This window comes from Chelmon rostratus, chromosome 14 (genome assembly GCF_017976325.1).
Source record: "Chelmon rostratus isolate fCheRos1 chromosome 14, fCheRos1.pri, whole genome shotgun sequence".
In the NCBI taxonomy this organism is placed as follows: domain Eukaryota; kingdom Metazoa; phylum Chordata; class Actinopteri; order Chaetodontiformes; family Chaetodontidae; genus Chelmon; species Chelmon rostratus.
The window spans coordinates 7,125,846-7,140,648 of NC_055671.1; the positions used below are offsets into that span (position 1 = coordinate 7,125,846).

The 14,803-nt window shown below is 41.1% G+C and overlaps 1 protein-coding gene across 1 annotated transcript in view; it reads left to right on the forward strand.

Moving 5' to 3' along the window:
• gabrb4 (gamma-aminobutyric acid type A receptor subunit beta4) overlaps positions 1-14,509 on the forward strand; it is a 53,186-nt gene extending 38,677 nt beyond the window's left edge. The window contains exons 4-8 of the mRNA XM_041951981.1: positions 6,884-6,966; positions 9,340-9,477; positions 11,394-11,546; positions 12,840-13,096; positions 14,156-14,509. Coding sequence (XP_041807915.1) covers positions 6,884-6,966; positions 9,340-9,477; positions 11,394-11,546; positions 12,840-13,096; positions 14,156-14,509 — 985 coding nt within the window. The remainder of the gene's footprint in view (positions 1-6,883; positions 6,967-9,339; positions 9,478-11,393; positions 11,547-12,839; positions 13,097-14,155) is intronic.
• The last annotated feature ends 294 nt before the right edge of the window (positions 14,510-14,803 follow it).

Sequence of the window (14,803 nt, forward strand, 5' to 3'; positions counted from 1 at the left end):
TGTTCCATGAATAAAAGAAAACGCCAGTGACGAGTTGTAGATCATATGAAGTAATGAATTATTAATGCAGTAATCAGTGCTGAGAAACTCTGAATTACTGAATTGGTGCTGACACCAAAGGAGATATGATGGCAAAAGTTTTCTTTTTTGCTTTTCCGACTCTTCAGAAGGTAGCAGGGGTGCAGTCTCACTGCTGCAGCGTACAGGTTGAATCTTGGTGCCACCTTGAGAAAGGTCCAAAGTAGGATGAATATATTATTTGTCAGAGGAATAGGTTATCAGCAGGTACCGCTGGGGCGTATTACTTTAAAGGCCAATCAAATCACCTCCTGTCTTCCCCCTTCTGCTGCGACGGCGGTTGACTGAACTGAAATAAAAGTCCCTCGTACATCCTACGAACAGTTTCAGATGACATTATCAGTAAGAATAAACCATTTGTGTAAATAATAATTTGGCATTAATTACATGTGGCTTTGTTGGTTTTAAATGTGTGCTAGATGAAAAACTTTACATGTGTGTGCCTGCAACAAATACAGCAGGTGGAAACGGGATCAATTTCATGCCAAAATGGTACTGAAATTACACTGTGCCACCTGATCTGAATAAACATTCCCAGCTGCTCCACTCAGCGTACGTACCTCAGCACATCCAAGTTCCCACAAAAGTACGGAGCCGGCACAAGCATAGTAAAATGGACCCGTGCCAGAAGAAAATGGCATTACACCTGCATTTGCACCTCCACTGGCTTTGTGCCTGCATGAATCAGAAAGCTAAGGCTGTTGCTAGGGACACGAGCATCAGCCAGTCCTCCAGCATCTCTTCTTCGAGCGTACTGCACAGGGGTTTGCTGTTACCATCTCCCACTGCAGTAATGGTAAAAAGCAGATGGCGTCAAGCCCTTGGATCTGTCCTCCACACCATTTTTTTTCAGTGGTGTACAGTAATTAGAAGCAGTGCATAATCTACATGCCATGGTGATTTCAGGGCCTTTACAGGCCTCCTGTAAGCATGCCATTAAATCGCTTTGTTAAAATGTTTGACTTTGCCCAAAGGGTTGTGCGGACGTTTTGTTTTTTTTCCCGCTCTCCCAGAAGAATAGATGTAACTTGAACAATAGATGTTGCGTTCTCAGTTCAATCCATTTGAATGTTTCGCCTCTCAAGTTTGACCGCTTGAGGTTATTGTTGTCTTAAATGCATTTTATCGTAAGGACCGCCTGTTTGAATACATCCCCCGTGCCACTCCTGAGTGCAGTAAAATGCGAGCTGTGGACAATCACATTACACACACTACTGCACCTTGTGCTGGGCTCTCACCTATCCACCCACTGTGAAATGTGCTGATACTGCTCTTTGTCCTGTTTTTTAGCCCTTATTTACCATGATTCCTCGTGTTTACAGTGATTTTAATCGGAGCTGAGCTGATTTGTGTTGATCAGCCTCTTCTATTTTTGTATCATTTTAAGAACAGGCTGACATTCTCTCGTCTTCACAACTCCCTCCTCATTTATTCACCCACTGATCTCGTGTTGAGCGTCGAGCGGTGCGTCCTCTGTACCTGCAGTCTCTGCTCTCCACCTAAACCAAGCAGATTGCATCAACTTTTTAGACAGCATTCATTTTCACCAGGATTGTCTGTATTTTTATACAATTAAAAATGTGAAAGTGAAAACATTACAAATAACTCAGTATTCACAATTAACACTCAAAAATGAACATTTAATTGACTCACATCAGATCGGACTCTGGCTGTTGAATGGTACACTTGGTTTATAGTTGACCTTATTGGTGAATTCCACATGTTAACCCCTTGACGCCAGAATTTATTTAGAATTATATTTAAAAATTAATTCTTTGTGTTTTTGCTTTCAAATTGATCCTAAATTAATGCAATAAAAATATATTTTTTTCCAAAATTAATAAATGTGCATCATAAAAGCCATTCAAAATTCATTTATTTCATCAAAACAGCCACAAAATTGGCTTACAACCATTACATTGTAACAACAACACAACGGATGTAGTTTTCACTTTGACCGGTCCGACGAGAAACCAGTGCAAAAGGTTCCTAGGTGTGTGTTGAATATGCACAAACCGGCATTAGAGGAATGCATGCGCGATTCGGCTGCAATGTGGATTAAAGCGGTATGATACGAATTCGCGACAATCAGAGTTAAGAGGTTAATGCATTGATAGTAACTTGGGGTAGCAGACAGCACAGGAATCAGCTCTGCTTCGTCAAAGCGAGAAGTTCCAGCATTCAGATCAGTGGTTATGACTGTTTCACTATCACAGATTCCTCCCATAGTCAAATAACCAGTCATGGAAAGTAACTCATTTACTAAAGTACTGTACGTACATAATTTCAAGGTATTTTCTTGGGTATTTCTGTGTCATGCTGCTTTATTCTACAGCTCCACCACAGTGTCAGATGCCAGATGTTAGCAGCAAAGCGTGACTTCCCCTTCAAACTTTTCAGATGTTCTCATTTACTCAGGCCCAAAGTGGTAAAATTAACTATTTTTCAAAGAGAGAGAAAAGTCCAAGAAATGAATCTTACTCATTAATCATCTCATGACCCCCAGATTTATCCTGTGACCTTTTGGAGGGGCCCAACCACGAGACTGGTGACCACTGGCCTAAACTACTGAACTGTTTATAAAGTAGACCAGTTACAACAGTAAAATGTTCCATGTTTATGAACTCATGCATCAGTATGAATATTCTAATAACGTTCTGTACAATAATACATGACAGATGGGGCCATGTTGCTGCTGAACAGAACAGAAGTTCTTTTACTTTTGATACTTTAAGTGCATTGTACCATTTTTGCATTGGTGTTCAGGCACTTTCACCTAAGTAAAGGATCTGAGTGCCACTGCCAGCCATGTAAATAAAGTCAAATGAAGACTTGTACATGAAATGTGTATATGCCTGCCCATGATTCCTTTTTCCAGGAGTGGCCGTGGATTGTCCAAAATTCTAATCAGATCTGGAAAGCTGCCACCACCCACTTCCCTGGTATTAATATTGCTTTTGAACACCTTGCTTAAATAGTTGTTTTTCTGTACCTGAGATATACTGTAGCTGGATTTTAACCTTGTGCTTTATTTTAATGAGGGCGAGGAGGGAGGGGGTCTCGGTCTGAGGACTGCTGAGCGGTGCAGGGGAACGTTCGGGTGTTGCAAACAAACAAAGTCATTCCGAGCGTCAATAAAAGAAGTCGGTGTCAGTAGAAAGCGTCCAGCTGGGCGTGTATGATAGAGCAGGTTTGTCTAACTTGCCAGTGAGTTGAGGGGCTGAATCATCGTTAGCGAACTCACAAACCAGTTTGGTCGTGCTCCGGGTCCTGAGAGCATTGAGGGCTTTGTTGAGCTAAGCTTTCGCCAGATGGTGTTTTCTCTCTTCCCAATCCTGCGAATCCACTCTCTCGTGCTCCTCGTGCTTATTAAACCACGGTGTAGTACTATGATCTTCTTTGGTTTGCAAGCTACCTCGCAGAGAAGGATACAGGAGCAGACTGTGTAGGTGTCAAAACTATTGCTCACATATCTGAAAGCCTCCCGGTCTGTAGTGCCGAGCCTCTTGGATCCGCCTCCAGATTGCTTTTAGTTGTCATGTGATGCTGGCACGAATGCTGGTCTGAAAAGCCAAGAGCTGGCTGTATAAAGGCGTGGAATGCACCTTTGATTGTGAAATAGAAGTTTGTAATAAGGCGCTAAGCCCGCTAAGCTCTTTATTTTTGAGCTTGCTTTGCATTGTATTTGCATTGAACAGTGTAATGGCGTGAAATAAGTCACATTTCCAACACTTCTCAGAGAGTTTGGCCTTTAACCTCAAACAGACGATCCTCACACTCTTTGCCTGCGTAGTCGTCTTACAGCAGTCGGACCAAGACGGTGCAAACCAACTGATGTCGCATGACATGTTGAACTCTGCGAAGTAAACAGACTGCTGAGTGTGGGACTGCGGTGCCTGCTCAGGTCCGAGGCTGCTGCTGACCATCTCTGGTGGGACTCTTAAGTTGCTGACCTACATCTGCTGACATTTCCAAATCCCAGGCCCTCGCCGTGAGCCGTCCCACCTCGTGTCTACTCAATGATGATTCTCTCCTCACTTGTTAACTGTCACATATAAAGTCAATTTTATTCGTAGTGGGGCTTTTTTCCCCCCTCTGCCAAGGTGTAAAGAATTCATTTCTGTCCAGTACTCCGAGCTGCTGGCAGGGTTTCACTGCTTCACTCTGCTACCGGGGGTATTGTCTTTTAAGAACGGTAACTGTGTCTTGACAGGATATGCCTTCCTGTTCGTGATCACAGAGGACTCAGGACCTCGCTGCAGCTTGAGGTTTCAGGCAGCACATTAAAGGGTCTCACCATATTTTGGTTTGGTCCATTTTTCCCTGAATGCAGCAATATGCAACTTTGGCATACAGGTTTTATTTTGGAGATATATTTGCTTTACCACGACTTCATATTCTGAGCAGGTTGCTTGGTAGATTTATAAAAGGCTTTGCTTATAATGTGCTGGTTCCTGGTTTCATTAGACTTAAAGGCCCTGAAAATGATTTTCTCACTTAGCTTCTTGCTGTGAATTATGGGATCCTGCATGAAGAGATTGTTTATTGCCAAAGCCCTCCTGACTGGTAGTCCAACTTAATAACTGGAAAAGGTGACGCATGGAGCCACCAGTTTCTGAGCATTAAACTCCTAATAAAAAATACAGAAAGATTTTCTTTTTTAGTTTGAGCCTCGCTTATTTAGTCATCAATATTACATGTTATAGAGTAGCGTGAAGCTTTTCAGGGGCTTAAATGAGCTAACCTAATTGAATGTCATCCTTATGCATACCATCTTTAAGCCATGTCATGATATGTTTAATGCATTGTCAGAAGTATACTGTCTTTTAGAAAATTCACAATACCATCAGATTTTACTACATAACATTGAAAGTCAATGTTTAAGTAATTTTCACATACATACACACATTTTCTTTGCACAGTGCAATTATTTGCAGTAAAGTCTATGAACAAACTGAAGATGCAACAGTTGATTACTCAGTTGCTTAAAGGTAGTTTGATATTTCTACATTTCATTTTTCTTTGCCTGTTAACTGATATAGATAAATGAGCCAAAGATGTCTGTGAACAGTTCAATAATTCACTATACTGTCCCTTAAGCAAACATGTTCAACTTGAAAATTCATCAATCCTTTTTCAACCGTTGAATCACCTGTGTTGATTCCATTCATTTGTATTAAACGGATGTCCACCTCACTCGAGAGAAACATTATTGCACAAAAACATGGCTTTTTTTTCAACGTTTTGCCTGGAAAATCATGATTGCCAAGTGACCTTTCCTATTAACGTAATTAGGCATGATGTTATCTCCTCGCGGTGTGTACCAGTGGTAGCCCTGCTGTCCGCTCAGAGCAGAGGAGCGCTGTGAGGCAGCAGGGAGGTGCAGAGCAGAATCCGTTTGAGCAGCTTAATGCTTGTGCAGCAGAATGCAGCTCAGTGTCATTGTGAATAATAAATATATACCTGTCACACATTTTGTTTATGTGTTGTTGTCTTTACCCTTCTGGTGCCTTCTGTTATCATGGACCCAGAGGCCCCACATGTGTTAATCTGGCCCAATCAGCTTTAGCAGAACATGTTTTGTTTTCCAATTACCTGCCGACAGCACTCTGTTCACCCCACCATGACAAATTTACAAACGCCGAGTTCAAGCAATATATTTCCAGTGCAAACAGTTTGTTATCTACTGTGTTACTAATTATAGATGCTGTAGATGGTTGTGTACATTTGCTTACTGCATCAATGTAAAACAACAGACTGTAGCAGCATGGGTGGCTTTGACTTAAACATGATTAATAATGTATCCAAAACGTGAAATGTGCTTTAAAGGGCAAAACTACGTGTTACTCTCATCGTGCTCTAACATACACACACAGATATATACCGTGCGTATCAAAGTTCCCCTGTGAACATGCTGGTGGCTTATGACACAGAGATGATGAGCTGAAAATTAATTTTTCTGTTCATTTATACAGGAGGGCAGTAAGCGAATGAAAGCTGGTCTGATGAACACATAGCATCTGGTATGAACAGCAGAAATGTAATTACTAAAATGTGCTGCACCGGTAAATACTGTATCTCAGTTAAATGCCAAAGACCCCTACATGTGTAATTTGTAGCCAAAGCTGTTTTCCTGGGCTACTTGATTTATTGACGTTAATAAACTGCTATGCATACATCTTTTCTAAAGCTACCTGGAAGAAGTGCATATCTCAGAACTAGCAATAAATAAGGCACGTTGACAAAATCGCAGACGCTGAGCAGTTAGTGATCCACATAAAAGGAAATACTTTCACTCAGAGAAATGTAAAAAAAAATAAATCATATTTAAGAGTCTCTGGAAAAGTTGGAAAAATAGTCAGGAAACATCTCTTTTAAGATGAGGGAGTAAAGGTCTGCTCTCCGGCCCGCTGCCCGCGCATCCAGGCAAAGTCTCCAGCTTCCACGAACCAGAAAAGATTGAAGAGGTTCAGGAACATGAATGTGCTGCAAACCCACTAACATACATGCGTGAAACATGTCCTCGCAATAATGTACAATTAAAAGCCAGCCATGGGTTACTGAACTGCTGTGGTGCATTCGTGTTTTCAACAGGCAACCACAAAATAATCAGGTTGAAAATGCAGCTCGAGGAAGTGGTGGACACACTGGTGGTCCATCATGTGCAGCATGTGAGAGCTGTCACACACCCTGACCTCCCTCTTAAATGGTTCCTTCATTTGTGGGAAAAAGAGACATAAATGATCTGTTCCTGTCTTTACGATAGCACCTAAGTCCCTGCTCTCCTCCTGTCTTTTCTTCATAGAATAACCACCACTGCTGCTTGCATGATGGACTTGAGGAGGTACCCTCTTGATGAACAGAACTGCACCCTGGAAATCGAAAGCTGTGAGTAATACTCAAGAACCTGCAGTTTTTTGACTTTGTCTCTCTCAACAAAGACCTTCAGACTGAACTCACAGCACCCCTCAAAAGCAATCAGCATGATTGCCAGAAAGCTGTTTGTACCGGCTAATCACCGTCTTAAAATCATCGCACGTTACCTCATAGAATTACACATAATTAAGTGAGGTTTTTGTGGTAAATACATTTAGAGTAGAGACCTCACTAGTGCAATGTTTGGCATCTTTGTCAATGCGTGCCATTTTTCAGATGTTTTACCTCTGTAGCTGATGACTGACTGCCGTGAGAAGAAGAAATCACAGTGCTTGCTGATGTGCATTGATTACTATTTGCTCAGTCTGACAGATGGGCTGGATCTGGATCTTTGAATGTTGAAGGCAAAATGATAACATTTATATTGGGGACCTTACTTGACCCTCGATATGGTTCTTAACCCCTAAGCTACATTAGTGTCTGCACAATGTCTGAATAAATAATAACGGCCACCACATCCACAATAATCATTTTAATGAATGATTTATACATGGGACACATAACTAATATGTAACTAACAAGGAGGTAGTAATGAGTTATTGGCTAAGTGCCATTTAGCACCTGATTTAGAGTTCATCAGGAATGTTTCATTAAGGATGTCATTTGGTTCAATAAGATCTTCTTATCTAACTCTCAGCCCAAAGTCGAGCTTGACTCTTAAAAGGGATACTGTCATCTGCATGTGTGTCTGAGAAGTCCTCTTTGAACATGTTCTTACATACATAAAGGAGAAAAATGAAGAATACATGATATTGCACAATATACTTTAACTGACCTTATTTCATGTCTTTTTTTCAAATGCTTTAATTTAGATAAATCAATATCCGGGAGAAAAATGCAAGTTGTGTGATTAAAAATTGTATTTGCTTGATCATTTTCATTGATCGTTTTCATTGACCACTCCATCAATCAACCCATTTGCTCAATACGCCACATATTTGTGGTTCTTGTTGTTCAAGATAAAAGTGCAGAGTGCTTACCCTCGGGGACATCAGTCGGCATTGAAATATGGATGCGCTGTGAATTAAAAAGTTGCAAGAATATCTGCTGTTTATGCTCATGGAATGCTCTGCATTAGTGGGAGTCATGCACATTAACCATCAGTTTGATTGATTAGGCAGGCAGTTGTTTCAATTTCATGGCCAGTGTCACATTTCCTTACCCTATAACCTCAGAGAGAGATTTAATGGTAATGAATCCTGGTCCCTTAGTGAGTTTAATGCCATCCAGGTCTGGACGTGGGGTAGTAGAATGTGAAATGTAGTTACACTTCCCGGACTGAGAAATTGCTCTGCAGTGAATGCATACTGGCCTATTGACATAAATCTGCTGCTGTGGTCACTTTCAATCGCGCTGCCAGTTGAGAATGTGTGGGAGCGCCATACCAAGTGACACATGTTCATAAATATTCATGCAGGTAGTAATGCATGCATGGATTTGACTCCATAGGAGTCTGGACAGTGGCACATGTGATTGCAGGGCGAGAGACAGAATGAAGTGTTAGCAGAGATTCTGTTTTGTTTTAGTATTGTATTTGGTGCCGCATGGCCCAAACTATTTCTCCAAAAGAAATCTCACTGAACTCCTTCTCCTGCCGCTGTCTGACTGAAATCCCTCATGCAACTTTTACTAGAAAAGCAAATAATCTCTTACATTTAGAAATGAATGTGTTGCTTCACATGCTTCTGGTATGAACCTTCATTTTTCTACTCTCTTTGTTTCAGTGTGAGTAAAACTGCATCAGTATGATTTTTCTTTCTTTTTATTAAAAATACAGTCGGTAATCAAGTAAATGCAGGGTGATACAAATGAGTCAACAAAGCCAAATGTAATCACACTAACAGTTGTGGACATTGACAAATCTCACTGTGATTAGTGGGTGCTGTGCAGCTCCTGTCCAAAGGGTAGGTTGAAGTGTATGGGAAATACTAATGGGAGAGAAGAAGTCAGCAATGGTTCATTAAAGGAAATTTAAAAAAAGCATCCATCATACAAAAACCTGTTGTGCTGGCTCACTACCATGTGGTAGAGGCTCATCCTTAAAAAACTTTCTAAATAATAGATAATCATTTCATTCTTTGTGTCCTAAGAAACTAAGAATTACAAAGGAATATTTTTGGTTGCTCAGTTCTGAATGACTTTAATGTAACACAGAGTAGGAACAAGTGTTTTATTTGTCAAAGCGACCTCTGCTCATTATCCATACTCGTAGAAGACTTGAAATAGAAACCTGGTTAACTGTAATGGTTGGTTCCTGACCACGTGCTCGCATGTTTTATCTTCCTCTCTGTCCTCTCCCCTCAATTTGCCCTGACCTTGACACAGATGGATACACCACAGATGACATTGTATTCTTCTGGCAAGGAGGAGACAACGCTGTGACGGGCGTTGACAAGTTAGAGTTACCTCAGTTCTCCATCGTAGACATCCGCCTGGTGTCCAGGGAGGTCAGGTTTACTACAGGTAAGGCTGTTGTAAAATGCATTAAACCAACCTAAACGTAGGCTATAGACAATCAATAGTATACTAGTTTATAGTACTATAGTGCTGTGACGTAGCTCCAACATTCAAATGCTGCTTACAGGCTAATAATTCAATAAAACTGACCTCACAGGGCCATTCTGCATAATCATTTAGCATTTTATTGCTAAATGACGCTTTTGGGCAGCAGACAGCAGGAACACTGGAAACACACAGGAACCAGCTAGTCCGTCTCTGTCCGGGGGCACATCTATAGCTCACTAATTAACATGCTAAATCTGATGAAGTGTGTGAAAATAAAGTGTAAGAACGAGTGACTTCCTGCAGTCTTGTTGTCATGTGAGGCTGCAGCAGGAGCACGGTGTAGCATGTTAGCTAGTGAGGTTCAGAGGTGCTGGCGGTTTGCAGATTGTTTCCCCCACAGCCCTTATGCTAAGCTAAGCAAATTGTCTCTCTGCCTGTAGGCTAATATTTTGTGCATTGACATGAGATTAGAAAAGACCAGAGTCACGTGGCAGCCATTTTCCTCTGACGTCATGCTAATGGTCCTCGTTAAGTCAGTAGCCTTATGTGACATGACGCTAACTGGAACACATATTTCTGCTAATGTTCATACAGACAACATTCAACATAGAAATTAGTCCCAAGTACTTTAGCAGACACTCAACTCAGAATTATGAATTAAAATTATTAGCTAGGAAGTGGTTGAATGCTAACATTAGCTGCAATAAAGGGGCTATCAAATATGTTGTTTGACCTTAAAATATGGTCCGATGTCCCTCCAGATTTTCATTATTCATTGTCTGTCCAGTTCTTGATCAGTTGAGAAGTGGTGAAGTGATGTGTTAGCAACAGAAAATCTTTCATGAAAGTATCGGTAATTAATTTCAGCTGCCCTGTAAATAAACTTCTTGCGAAAGGACGACAAAAAAGAAATTCAAGTGTAATTCTCATGTTTGAGTTGAATGAAATCCATGAACATTTGTCACCACCGTTAATCTCGGATTTACTCGGGTCATCTAAGGCCCTTTGTCTCAGACTTGATGAAGTATGTATGCTAAGGTATTGATTCATTAAAAGATTTAGAGGAACCTGCAGATGATGAGGTCATTCATCATTGTGTGTTCCCCATAGCAAATAGCCTTTTAGATTAAAACCATCACGCTTATCTGAAGCCTTTTTTCCTTTGGTGACATATTGGAAATAAAACTGGAGATAGAATACATAGAATGGAATTTAACTATATTTAGAGCAATTTGTATTGTCTCCAGCCTCGTAAATATCTAGCTATAGCTGAGGTAGAGAGGTCCTGCCTTGATGTTTATGTTGCTTTTTGCATCAGCAGTGTGTGGTTGCGGATGTTTAAAGTGCAGTCAAAAGACAAATTATTGTCTTGGCACAACCTGCTGATATTTCCCTGCAAAATATGCAATGAAATGACTTACCACCTTGCAGCCACATACTGTGTAGATTCCTTCCTCTTTTAGTGCAAAAGCCTACATTGCAATTATGCACCTCTAAAATGCCCTTTTGGTAATGTTTAGAGGACAGAGAAAGTGCAAAAGAAAAGCAGAGCAGCTCTCTGTGACAATTCTCAGAGGGATGCTGGAGCTGCCTGCTGAGATAGGGGGTTGCAGAAAAATCTGCCGTGTTTGCGACTTTCTGCCATGTTTAATTGGAATCGAACTTGTCCCTGGAAAGGAATCCATCGCTTTGGGGAAATTAAGTGCTCCATCTGAACAAATGGAGAAATGACTACCCCGCACGTTGTCAAAGTGCAGACTTTGGAACTCTTAAGTTGTGCCAACGTTTTCCCCCTTCTCTCCTTTTTCCACTGACGTGTTTTCACTCCGCCCTGCTCTTTCTCCAAACTATCGCTCCATCCTTTCTCCTCACAGGTTCATATCCAAGGCTTTCGCTGAGTTTCAGGATTAAGAGGAACATTGGGTATTTCATCCTGCAGACATACATGCCCTCCATCTTGATCACCATCCTCTCCTGGGTCTCCTTCTGGATCAATTATGATGCCTCTGCAGCTCGGGTGGCCCTGGGTAAGCCACAGCCACCGCTGCATTATTAAACTTGTACCTGTTTTCATTAAAATCCAGTGAATTAACAGCATGTTGAATGTTGTTGTATACATTGTATTGCATTCACAGGCATATGAAACTATCACCTTTATTTTGATTTAGTGAGAGCAGCCGATCTCAGTACTCCAGTGTCACATTGCTCCCAGAGATTCTATAGATTCAGTTCTGTTGCTGACATGTGACGTTCACACAGGTCAACCAGTGCTGCGTGAACACAGAAAGCAGCAACACTGACACGCATGTTGTAAATACGGAGTGATGAGTAGTACTCATTACATGCTATGAGTAAGCCTGAGAGACATGCTTACTCATAATATAATAAATGTGCCCCAGTTACCTTAAAGTAGTCCACAGGATGTCACATCAGTCACACTATCGCTGTGTCAGTGATGTTAATGACATGTAACACATTTACATTACTGTGTCCAGATGCTACGACAAAGTAAGCTCTCTTATATAGTTATAGTATAGTTATGTATGTTTAATAATATTTAAACAGTACTTTGAATAGATTGTACTGTACTTTGTTTTTGTCCAACGCACAAACCCCAGTCCTCTCACAAATGTTACAATGGCTGCATTTGAAAAGAAATTAAGGCCTCTGTAAAAAAAAAAACAAAACTTGACTTAACTTCACAGACGTAAACAGTCATGAGGTATTAACCAAATATCTTAAACTGTCATTCATGTTGAAATATGTGACCTTTTCCAAAATAAAGGCTGAGGTGGTTCGTACATTTTATGTGTTGGATAATAGTAACCATCAGATCATAAATTTACTCAAGAATTGTGCTAAGTGTAAGTCAAATTTTGTACTTGTACTTGATTTCTTCCGACCTGTCCTGCTATCTGACACCTTCAGTCCCTACAGATTCAGATGTCTCATACAAACTGTAAGATCATTTACAGAATATGATGCACTGTTCCAGATGAAACAGCATAGACAGTTAAAGTTACTTCAGCTTCAGCAGCTACAACTTTAAAATGCTGCTTATGTGCTGCATCATTAGTAAAAATTAAATAACATGAAGTATAATAATTATACACTGACAGGGGCCCTGATGTTGTTTTATTAGTACTGTTACTTTTTTATGTATATTTTTTTAATGCAGTTTAGTTTAGTAAATGATCTGAACTGTTCTTCCATCTCTGACCTGCAGCATCGTGGGTCAGTGTTGGTAAATGTTTACAGTGAGATGTAGCTCCTTCTTCTGATGGTGAACTGTGTGTTTCTGTGTGTGCTGCTGTACTCAGGTGTGACAACGGTGCTTACCATGACAACAATTAACACCCACCTTAGGGAGACTCTCCCAAAGATTCCGTACGTGAAAGCCATCGACGTCTACCTCATGGGCTGTTTTGTGTTTGTGTTCCTGGCCCTGCTCGAATATGCCTTTGTAAATTACGTGTTCTTTGGCCGGGGCCCTGCGCAACAGAAGAAAATCAATGAGAGGCTGAACAAAGCCAACAACGAGCGCACAAGATACGAAGAGACGCGCCTGAGGGAACAGGTTTGCAACTTCCTCTGCTACCTCTCTTGTAGTCTGCCTCTCTGTGTCAGTCGGAGTTCAAGTACAAGACAACTGTGTTCTGCACATAACATTTCCAGCCATAGCCATTTTATCCAAAGACACATACAGTATTCCCTGAAGTAACCCTCCAGAAGCATACTAATGCCACCTCGGCCCAATATGCATTCACCAACCATCATCCATCGCTTCTCCCTCAAGCACTGACTGCTTTTTATCGAGCATAGCCTTTTTCATTGAGATAGCGATTCATCTAGCTCAACAGTGGTGTTAACATTCTCATTTCTTATTTAGGTTGTTGTCTCTGTTTATGCTGTAGGCTTCATTCATTCTCACTCTGCCTCCTTGCGTTTTAATATCTATTTTCCAACTAAAGTAGACCAAATATCAAGATGCAGAATGAGAGGGACTCTTTTACAATTTGGCCCTGGCAGATGCTGAACTGGTCAGACTGAATGAAGCCCCCGCCCCCCCTCCCCCTGTTTTTTGTGTGTGAAGTACTAAATGCTTATTCAAAGTTGTTCCTGTTAACTCTTTGTCTTAATGCATTGTGTAATTCTTGAGAAAATGTGCTTATTTGCCACAATTTTATAGCCGTTTTAATGTTCTCTTCATTTTTCTTTCACATTGCAAGGACTCCATTTCCGTGCCGTTTCAAACCAACACCTTCAGGTCATTTACACAGCGAAGAAATCTGTATCTCGAGGAACAAAGAAAAGTTGGGGTACATGTATTTAGAAATCATATCAGCTGTAGGCCAGCCTTCACAGTAAAGTCAGATGATGAAGGCTGTTCAATTTACTTGTGACTTTTTTGCAAGTGAAAAACCACTAATAGATGTCTGTGTAAAGAAACTCTGTAAACTACTTCTGTTGCATGCAAGAAATGACGTTCCATATCATCCCTACATTTTGCTTTAGCTTGACAGCTTGGGGGATGGGTGGGGGGGTTAATATAAGTTTCATTATTAAGGGGATTTGGGGCTAGCGCTCGACATTTCAGCCCCCACTGACTGTCAGCGTCTTTCCCCTCTCCTCGCAGGTGGACGCTTATGGAAACATCCTCCTCACCACGCTGGAGATGAACAACGAGGTGATGCCTTCTGACGTGGGAAGCAGCGTCAGTGACTCTCGGAATTCAGTCATGTCCTTCGACAGCTCCGGGGTCCAATTCAGGAAGCCCATGGTGCCCCGAGACGGCTTCAGCCACCACTCGCTGGACCGGAGCGCCATGCGGAGCCGGGCCAACTGTCGGCTACGGCGACGCTCCTCCAAGCTCAAGTTGAAAATCCCAAACCTGTCAGATGTTAGCACCATTGACAAGTGGTCCCGGGTCATTTTCCCAATCACCTTTGGATTTTTCAACCTAATCTACTGGTTGTACTATGTGAATTGATGTGCATCCCACTAGGAATCATGGGCCATATTTTGAGAGCACATTAAATTGGCTTTGATACAGTTCCAAAATATGTATACACATATACAAGTTGAACATATGTATATGCATATTTCTATATATTATATTTATATATACACATGTGAAATCTGAAGGACCTTTCTGCTGTACAAAGTATTAATAGGATGACTTGAATGTTTAAGAATAATTGTGAGAGAAGAATTTCAAGGCTTTGAGTTTCTTTTTCCTCCTGAAAGAAAGAAAGGAACAAACAAACAAACACGAGACCCCACC